At 36.9% G+C, this 10251-nt stretch overlaps 1 protein-coding gene across 1 annotated transcript in view; it reads left to right on the top strand.

Moving 5' to 3' along the window:
* The first annotated feature begins 1010 nt into the window (after window positions 1-1010).
* The window catches only part of LOC129237372 (nuclear pore complex protein Nup88), a 163491-nt gene continuing 154250 nt past the window's right edge, over window positions 1011-10251 (top strand). Inside the window, exon 1 of the mRNA XM_054872067.1 lies at window positions 1011-1400. Coding sequence (XP_054728042.1) covers window positions 1182-1400 — 219 coding nt within the window. The 5' untranslated portion in view covers window positions 1011-1181. The remainder of the gene's footprint in view (window positions 1401-10251) is intronic.

The raw sequence follows: 10251 nt of genomic DNA, 5'->3' as shown, positions 1-10251 counted from the left end.
GGTCCCCATGATATGGGGGTCAAACCACCACTTAAGCCTCATCCCCGCGGCAAGGAGACCAACATGATGAGGTCACATTATTTTATTATTGTTATTTATTTATTGAAATAGATTTAAAATTATCGATTGATCCAATGTAATCGCACCAGCTACCAGGGTTATAGGCTTTAATATTATATTATTTTAACTTGATTTATTTTATTTAATAATAATTTAATTTACTGAACCTAAGTTAATTTAAGTTTTTTTTTATTTATATTTTTTTTGTTGGGGTGGAGGATTTAAATGGCTAATGCAGCATTAAAGTTGCCATCGTAGCCATCGTGGTGTGTCCGGAGACTAAAAAACATCGCCCGTTTGGAGCCATCGCGCGTTGGTTGACATTTGACTTAATCTAATTTTATATTAATTAATATTATTTTTTTATTTTATTTTAAATTACCCTTTTTCATTTCATTTTCTGCAATTTTATTCATTTGAACTTATTTATTACGTTCTATTTATTTTATATTACTTAATTGTACCTAATTAATTTTCATTTAATTTTATTTTATTTTATATTATTATTTATTTCCGTTATTATTTTATTTCAATATACTTTAATTTCATTAAATATATAATTATTTTCTTCATATTTCTAATTTATTATAATTTAATTTCATATTATTCTACCTTAATTTATTTATTTTTATTTTTAATCACAGAATTTATGTTACTTTAATATAATTTGCTTTACATTTGTATTAAATTCATTTATTTATTATATTGCCTTTATCCTTATTTATTATATTTTAACTTTTTATTTTTGTTTTTGTAAGCAAATCCAATATTCATAACGATTATATGCAATTTTCTTTGGTGCCTCATTTCAAAACTACCAACTCCACAGCAAGCGAGGCAGACGTAAAAATCTGCCTTACACGTTGCACAGCGCCATCTATATTTCAACTCATAGAGCAGCAAGTAGTAAACACATCGCTGTCAAAGCGAACAGCGCCAGCTGCAATTGTAAACAGCTGTTTTTCGCTTCTTTCGGTTCGTTTACATTTTTGTTAACCTAAAATATTTTTGATTTCACAATACGCGTACTTTTGCCCGCCGTAATTTAAATTATTTGTTTATTGCTGTGAAATTATTGTAAATTTGTGTTATTTTGTGCGTGCATTGCAACGTTTTTGAAAATGTCCACCACCACCACCACCACGGACACGTTGAAGCTCAATCATACGGCTATGTTTGCCAAAATACGCGCCGGTTTGCCGGTAGAGCGACAGCACACGCAAAATTTACTTGAATGCAAGGACGATATGTTGTATGCATGGGATTCACAGGAAAACTCTCTATTGGCTGTAAATTGGCGTTTGGCAGCATTGGAGGGATTCGATGTTGTCAAGTATCAGGTTAGTGGGTGCCAGTGAATTTCGTTAAAATGCTTTGTAAGATCATCTATCTATGTTTATGTATGATGTTCTCCGGTGAGGGTCAAAGAAAATGTGTTTGAGTTTATATGAAATCAAATCTGCTGACACAGATTTTTTTCATCGAAAAGTCGAGGAAACTGCCTGAGGGCTTATGTGATAATTTACTTAATTCAATCAAAGCGAAATAAAGGCTCAGAAATAGTTGATACTACGGTAGTACATATTTTCGTTATTACTGGTATGGACCGTAAGTTATATCCAGCTTGGCTCAATCACAGCCTCAAGTAGTTAGAAGAAAAGCTGCCGCGTGTCGTACCTGAGGAGCATGAAAAATGGCTAGTCAACAATATTTGTTTAAAACTTGCCCTATGGTACCAGATCACGTAAATGTCACGATCAAGTTTCTCTAATGATATGTGTCAAGCACTTTAGAAATTCACTAATCATATCGAACATAGTTGTTGTTGTTGTAGCAGCATAAACATTCCCCGTGCATATACGAGGAATGCTACTAAAGTGACAGTCCTTGGCCGAATATGAATCCGGGTTGTTGTTGTAGCAGTATCTTCGCCCTGTCAGTGTAGTGTAATTACCGGTCCTCTTCGTCTAGCTCATCTAACGGTAGGCCGAGGAAACTGGCTGTTTCGACGGGTTGGATGTCGTTAATGGCCTGTCTGATCCTGGAGTGGTCTGTCTGTTTTGTCCAGGATCTCGTCCACGTAGTTGAGGAAGTGTCTCCTAATGTGCCTGGGAGGTGGCTCGGGCTCGAGCAGGTGTTTGCATGGGTGAGGCCTACGGTGACACCCTAGCAGAAACTGCTTGCCGAGCATTTGGTTGTGCTCCTTAACAGGGAGCATGTTAGCCTCGTCGTGTAAGTGTTGAATTGGGGACATCAGGAGACATCCTGTCGCGGTCCTAATGGCAGTATTCTGGCAGGTCTGGAGCTTCGTCCACTGCGTATCACTGGTTCCAGACGGGCGCGACATAGTTGAGAACCGGTCGGTCTATTGCTTTGAAAGTCGACAGCACCATTTCTTTGTCTTTGCCCAAAGTGCTGCCGGCGAGCGACTTGAGGACCTTGTTGCGATTCTGTACTCTCGTTGCAATAGCGGTTGTGAGCGCTGAGAAGGAGAGAAAGCTGTGAAAGGTGACTCCCAAAATTCTGGGGTTATTAACCGTCGGTATTGGGGTATCATCGACGTGCACCTGAGTTTGAAGCTTGACCTCCTTTGTCCAGGTGGTAAAAAGGGTCGCCGTGTATTTAGTGGGAGAAAGTTTTAAGTTTCTCGCAGTGAAGAAGCGAGAAAGGCGGGCGAGGTAGTCGTTTACCTTAGAGCATAGGCATCAATGTCATTGCCCGACGCCATTATCGTGCAGACGTCGGCGTATGAGACCAGTGAGAATCCCTCTGGTGGCTGGGGGAGTTTCGAAATATAGAAATTAAAAAGCAAGGGTGAAAGGACACCACCCTGCGGTACTCCTTGCTTTATTTTTCTCTGTTTGGAGGTCGTTCTGAATCCGGGTCGTTCCGGTTACGTAGAACCGACTGTCGTGGGAACGGAACATAGTCGATTTCAATGCTGGCGCATCATTCAATTTGGTGCTAAATGATTTATTTTTTCTTACCGCGGAGCTTAAATACCCGGCCGCGCCGGATGTCAATCCGTTTATGAACTGTCAGCCCTACAACATTAAACAAAATTTACAAATATCTGCCCTTCATAATGTATCATTCTCATTCTCACAGTGCGAGTACTTAAATCATTGTGAGCCAGATCAAAGCTGCTGCTTTTTTGTGTCGCCTTGAATATCGCTAAATCCAAAGATTTAGGTTTTCGATGAAATGTCCCAACCGTTCTGTTCTGATATGTTTTTTCATATCCGTTTTCAGTTCTATGTTGGGTATGACGGGATCTCTTTTGAATAAATAAATAAAAGCTTAAACTGCTTTAGCATTCAGTACGTAATTAAGACCTTGTAATTTAATTAATTATTTAATTATTTGTAGAATTCACAAAGATACTAATTGTTTATTATTGGATATCGTTTAAGTCCTCTCCGTAGTCCATTGTACATTCACTGTAAGTGCTGTCGTACGTATTTTCGTATATCGTCAATAAACTCAAAAACATGTCTGAGAGAAGCAGTTCGGCAGTGCCGGTTCTGGGTATGGTGATCTGACAAATCTGTAGCTTCGTCCAAAATATCGCCGGAGTTAACAATATGGCATCAACCCATTCCACCTTAAACTTTTTTGCCCATGTCATAAATAAGTGATCGCGGATTTCACGCCTTTCACTGTGGTCCCATACGAAATAGATCGTTCCTTGAGCCCACCATTCGATGACACCGACGGTGACAACTTATAGGCATACCGTCGAAGCAAGGTTAGGTAAACTGATACAACAACAACTATCTCAAATAAACTCTCACAGGTTGTTTCCCAAGCGGTCTTAAGCAGAGGAGATGTGTTGACTTGTATGCAATTTACCGCAGCCATATTAATTTTATTACTATTTTACTCAGTTAGCGAGTGAGAGTTTGAAGTAAAGAAACCTCGAGCGTCTTCACTACTATCAACATATTGAGCTTTCCACATTTCAGAGACCGCAGACCTGTTGTTTCTTTTAAGGGAATATAGACAAGATAATCATTCAATGTATTCTTTTGCACTCTAGTGGGGTATACCTAACTGGAAAAACTCCATTTTGTATCCAACTAAGTATTGTCACTACAACAGTACTCTCCATGGAATGGAATGAAATATTGTATGGCCGAAATTGTCCAAGCACTCATGCAATATTGTTCGTAGTACTTAAGACCTGAATAAAAGATTTAAGGATAGGGAAAACAGGTAGTGGGAGAGTTAATAGCATGTCTGCAATTTTCAAAATGGAGCACTTAATTCTGGTGAAGGGCGGAGAGTAGCAAAATAAATGTTCTGTTCCATCCATTCAATTGAAACAATTTAAAGATTATGCTCGTCGCCAAGGTGGCTTTTCAAATTAAAAAAAAAAATCTTTTGCTTCTTGATTTCTTGAATTCAGTTGTGAGCTACAGGGTATTAACAATGGAAATCAACAACTCGGTGCAGAAAAATTTTGTCTTGATAAAGGTGAAAATTCAGTTCGCTGAAATTGTGAATGGTGTTTATGGTGCCGATATTGTAACAGTTAATTTTTTTTTTATTTCCCTTTTTAAATTACAATCTGTTAAATTTAAATAATAAGTAATTATTTTTAAAGTAGTATTGGAATTCTTTGTTCTCTAACCAATGCTAGATAAACATTCAATTTTGCTTCAGATTATGCTACATTATATTATATAATATTATTTTCTAAGTGTTATGATTATTATTATTATTAATTTTTTTTTTCTTTATTGTTTTGTTAAATTGTGACTTCTGTTGGAGTGAATCGTTTTAATCTTCGTTTTCTCGATTTCTCCGATTGTGGTAGTTTGCGCATTTGTTCATTTTGATGATTTGTTAGTCGTTGTATATGCTTGATGCTGTATTTTCTAATTATGTCATCTATTGTGTCGATGTTGAGGTCGCTGTGGATCACGTCGTTTGGTATATACCAACTTGCTTTTGTTATTGTTCGAAGTATTTTAGATTGGGTCCTTTGAATTATTTTGATATTGGATTTTTTTGCTGTGCCGCAGATTTCTATCCCATATTTCCAAATGGGTGAGATTATAGATTTATATATCACTACTTTGTTGTTAAGGCTTAGTTTTGAATTTTTAGCCAACAGCCAGTATAGTTGTCTGAACTTGTTTTTGACTTCATTTCGCTTGTTTTCTATATGTCGTTTCCAATTTAGTTTTGCATCTATAGTTATGCCAAGGTACTTTGCACTAGGGTGGATTTTTATTTCATTGCTTTTTATTGTTGGTTTGTGTTTCTTAGGCTGTCTATTTATATAAATTACTTGTACCGTTTTATCTTTGTTGACCTCCATTCCCCATTTATCGAGCCATGATACAGTGTCATTTATTGTTTCTTGAAGAATGTCAGTAGCTTTTTTTTCTATTTTGTCTGATGCCATTAAAACCGTGTCATCCGCGAATGTGGCTATCATGCAATTTTTTGTGGTTGGAATCGGTATATCTGCTGTAAATATCAGGTACAATAGGGCCTAGGACACTACCTGCTGTCATTTGCATCATGCTTGAGCATTCGTCTTCAAATTTTATAAAAAAAATGTCGGTTTTCCAGATAACTTTTGAGAATGGTGAAGTGATTCCGTGGCAATATTTCGCTTAGCTTGTGCAGTAGTGCTTTATGCCACACCATGTCAAAAGCTAAACACAGTTAATTTAGTGCAATTTTGGTTTCGGCGATTCCGTTCAGGCATTTTTGAAGTTAAAGAAAATGTAGAAAATGTCGTTAAAAATCACAGAAATAATCAAAATTGACCAGCATGTTAGTCGTCGTAGCATCGCTCAGGAGCTAAAGATCGACCATAAGGGAGCTTTAAACCATTTGCGCAAAATTAAAAATAAAAATAATGAATTTTTCCCCCAAATCGTTAAATATTTAATTAACGCTTACTCCACTTTGTTGGGTGTTTGGGCGAGCTCATCCTACTATTTATGGTGTGGGTCTTAATGTTTTCCACAAGTGGAGTGACCTACAGTTTAATGCCGCCTCCGAACGGCAGATGGTTGAGGAGCTTTTTCATGGCAGAAATGCACTCGGAGGTTTGCCTTTGCCTGCCAAGATTCGACCGTTGTCAGGAAAAACTTTCCATGTGTGTTTTTGTGTGTCATGCCCGAAGTTTCGGGCACCTAACCATTCGGCTAAGGCTGCTGCGGCACTGAATTCATTACTGTATATAAAAAAATTAGTATATAGACAAAATGGAAGATGGATGGAGGGGTAACAAATAAGTACATAAATAGCTCTCGTGTTTTAGAAGAACGTCATAACTCGAAAAGTCCAAAACGTGAGAAAAAGCCAAATCTTTGATTTCTTATTTCTCTTTAAGTAAAACTAGGGGCATTCATATTTGCTTCTAATGAGATAGTGTTGATAGATATTGTCATGAATTTTTCACGCAGCATACAAGAAGCGCTAGTGGGAATTTCGGCTTACTTATAAAAAAAAATTAAAAAAAAGTTTATAAAAACAAATGTATGAAAAAAAAAATTATGAAAAAAAAAATTTCATTTGGCATTTACCATTCACCACATTCCTCCAGCAAACGAGGCTATTTGCATACTGTTTTCCTTATTTTTTCGCGCAATTCAAAGTCTTTTATACTTTTATCATTTTTTAAAAAATTTTACCCATGCCCGTTTATATATAAAAATTAATCGCCTACAATAACTCAACGACTTAAATATCAATTTTTCTCACATTTCTAGCCATTCAACTGCACACTTTTTTAAACACAAAATCCTCCCTTGCCTCATCCTGCAATGTGTTGGCAAATAGATTTGCTTGACGATTTCCTTGTTGGTTTCTTATAAAAATTGAACTCTTTTTATTTAATTTTTTTTATTTTTTTGTTGCCCCGTTTTTCTTTAACACTGATGCGGTCCAGTGGTAGAGAGGCGTCTCGCTCAATGGCATCTTCAATTTCGCGTCATTTCTTTATCACCGCCGTTTTGACGCCAGTAGCCAGCCAGCCAGCCAACACCAACCAACCGGCCACGTCAGTCATGCAGTCGCTTGGGCACTTTGTCACACTCAAAGCGGCAAGCAATTCTTTTGCATTTTATTACAATTTTTCTATTTGATAAAAAATTCAATTTTTTTCGCAGATCACTTTCGCGACGAGTATACAAGGGTGTGTGTGTGTCTGTTCCTGTGTGTCGATGAGTGGTAGCCACCCTTCCCTGCCATCGGTTGCATCCTTACTTGCACAGTACATTTACTGCCTCATCTATTTAATACCATAAATAATTGCATCTAATTAAATATGCTCAAATGAAAATGTCCGCTGTTTTTTTCTAAATGTCATTTTTTTCATTTTTTTTTTTCACGTTTGCTTCATTGTGTGCGTGTTTTGTTGAAGACGCACAGGACATAACGAACTGCGCGCTATTGCGAGCTGGACTCAATGCCTTTGCCTGCAGAGCTGCAGTTGACGCGCGCGTGATGGAGCGAATGTCATTCGAAATGAAATTTAAGTTCCAATTTGAGTGGAAACGAAGAAACAATTGTAAATGAAATAAAAAGAAAAATATTAACAAAAAACATGCAATACAAAAGGGAAAAAGTGTGAAATAAAAATTGCGGAAGCAAAGAATTAAAAAAAGGCGCAAAAATTAACGCCAAAGAATGTAGAGATGGCCCAGCTAAAGAGGTGGTGTGATGTGGCTGGTTGTTGGGTTGGCGTGCACCAGCGTGCTGGCCAGCGCAGTGAAGGAATTTAATAGTTTTCAATTAGGAATCATTCGTTTGCAGGCATTGCCTGTGCGGCTCTTCCTCTGTCGACTCGCAAGTGTGGGACGTGGCTCCATTCGGTTGCCTCATCCGCTTCCTGCGCCTGTCAGCTAACGCTCGCTTCTCCTTCCGTTTCGACTGCCTACTTCCTTTGCGGCTGTCATGCCCGCTTGATAGCCTGCTTGCCTTACCTTCAACGTTCGTCTTGTTTCAAGTGTCAACAAATGAAGTCACGATTTTGCCGCTTGCCACATAGCCACAATACCCTTCATGCTGTTACCCGCCACTTTGGCTTCTACTGTCTTCACGTTAGACTTCCTCTCTCCCCAACACATTTGGCATTTACCATTCTTTCAATGACTGCTGACGGCGCTTTTCACGGCATTTTTTCGCGCCGTGCAATTTATCGTAAATTTTATTTTATTTTAATTTCGTTGCAATTCGTTATATTCTTAAGTTTCCTCACCCTTTCCCCTATACTTAATTGTTTATTTATTTTTTTATTGTATTTATTTTTATTTGTTCTCTACTGCTGGCGCCTCATGCCGTTTCTTTGCCGTGCTGTTGCCTGTTGACTAGCTGCATTGCCTCGCTTTCGGGTTTTTGCGTTTTTTTTTTCTTATTTCTTAGTTTTTCTTTTTTAACTTGCTTTCAGAGGAAAATTCTTTATTGAAATGCTCGCCTGGAAGTTGTCACGTGACACTCATTTGCGGAAAAATTGCCGCTTTTCGGTTTTTCAAACCAAGAATGGGTATGTGGCATGGAAATATAAAAGTGACTACTTCGACATCGCTGTTTAGTGGGTAGCACCGCACGGAGTGTCAGCACAATTGCTTAGCTGATTATAAGTAGCATGCAATGTGGGGATATTTAAAAAGTCATAGGCTTCGCACTTCGTTCTTCAAATTAAGTAGCAGGAGTTGAGTTCTAATTAAAAGCTCTTGTTCTCAGTGGGTTTAGTTGAAGCTATTTTGTTTCATCCATTTCTGTTTATTATCCTAACAAGTAAGGCAAGTGTTCGCCGGCAGAAAAAATGCATCTCCCAAGAATTTGGTGTGACTCTTACTGCCGCAGTGAAAGCTGCGCACTAAATTCCTCTATAAACATTTCATTTGCTTAACAAAAACAAAAATTAGGTTATAAAGTATTTTTCTAAGTTGATTTGTACTCGTACTTTTTTGGCACCTACTCTGCCAGCTCTCTAATCTAATCACTTGGTCAAGACAAAAGGAAAAGACGCTCTGCTGGTGTCACCCGTGGTGAAAAAATTCAAAAGGTGTGGCCCGTTAACCGGCTCTCTGCGACTTTGAAAGAATCAGCTGATTGGTTGACGAAATCAGGCTCATGACAGCGGTTTGTTTAAGAAAAAACTGTGTTGGTGATATATGAAAAAATTCAACACAGTATTCGCTGATGTTGCTTCGTTGCCGTCTGAACAACGACTGATTGGACGAGTGTGTGAATGCGTGTGAAATGAGCGGGCAGAATTCGGCTGCCGAGTACCCGGTGACGTGGCAGACGAAGTTACTCACCATAGCTTATTGCCGAACCTGGTAATCTATCAACCTTGGTATAACCCCAAATTATTATTCAGTTTATATGTCCATGTTGGCGAAAGCTCTAAACATAAACTAAACTCCACGTAACACGCTGTATGCTGAGCTTAGGATTTGCAATACAAAAACATTTTCAAAACAAAGAGAGGCACAAGCATCGATAAAGAGTCAGTTTATGGAGGTCTCCCCCTGTTGATTCCGAATTAGGAAAGTGCCTTTTACGGGATAATGGGCTTATCTATAGCTAAGGTTGTCGAGTTTTACTTTAAATAACGAAATTGACGCTACTATAGGAGAAAAACACACACACCAAAAGCCTTCTCGTTCGAATGTTGTACCTCTCGCTTCTGTAAACGAATCAGTATAGCCATTGATAGCATTTTTGATTTGTTTCTTATTTTAATTCGCTTTTAATTTATATAATTTTGTTTTTTAATTTATTTTATAGTTTTTGTTAATTTAGTTAATGTTTGTTTACATTTTTTCTTTTAATTACGATTTTTTTTTAATTTTTTTGTCTGTTTTTTTTATTTAAACATTTTTTTTTTAATTTTCTAATACTCTGTTTTTTTGTAACTTTAATTCTTTTGTAATTTTTTCGTAAAGTTTTGTGTTTAATTTTCTTTTTATAATTTGTTTTGGAATTGTTTTGTAATTGTTTTGTATTTTTTTCTTAATTTCTTAATATTTAAATTTTTTGTAACTCTTATTAATTTGTTTCAAATTTCTTAATGCTTTGATTTTTTGAAATTTTTATTTTTGATTTTTTTTATAATTTTATTTGTATTTATTGTTTTGTTTTTTATTTCTTAATGCTTTGATTTTTTGCAATTTTTATTTTATAATTTTTTCGTAATTTTTTGTTTGTGATGCTTTC

Source organism: Anastrepha obliqua, chromosome 2 (genome assembly GCF_027943255.1).
Source record: "Anastrepha obliqua isolate idAnaObli1 chromosome 2, idAnaObli1_1.0, whole genome shotgun sequence".
NCBI lineage: Eukaryota > Metazoa > Arthropoda > Insecta > Diptera > Tephritidae > Anastrepha > Anastrepha obliqua.
This window is presented reverse-complemented; position numbering and strand designations above follow the sequence as displayed.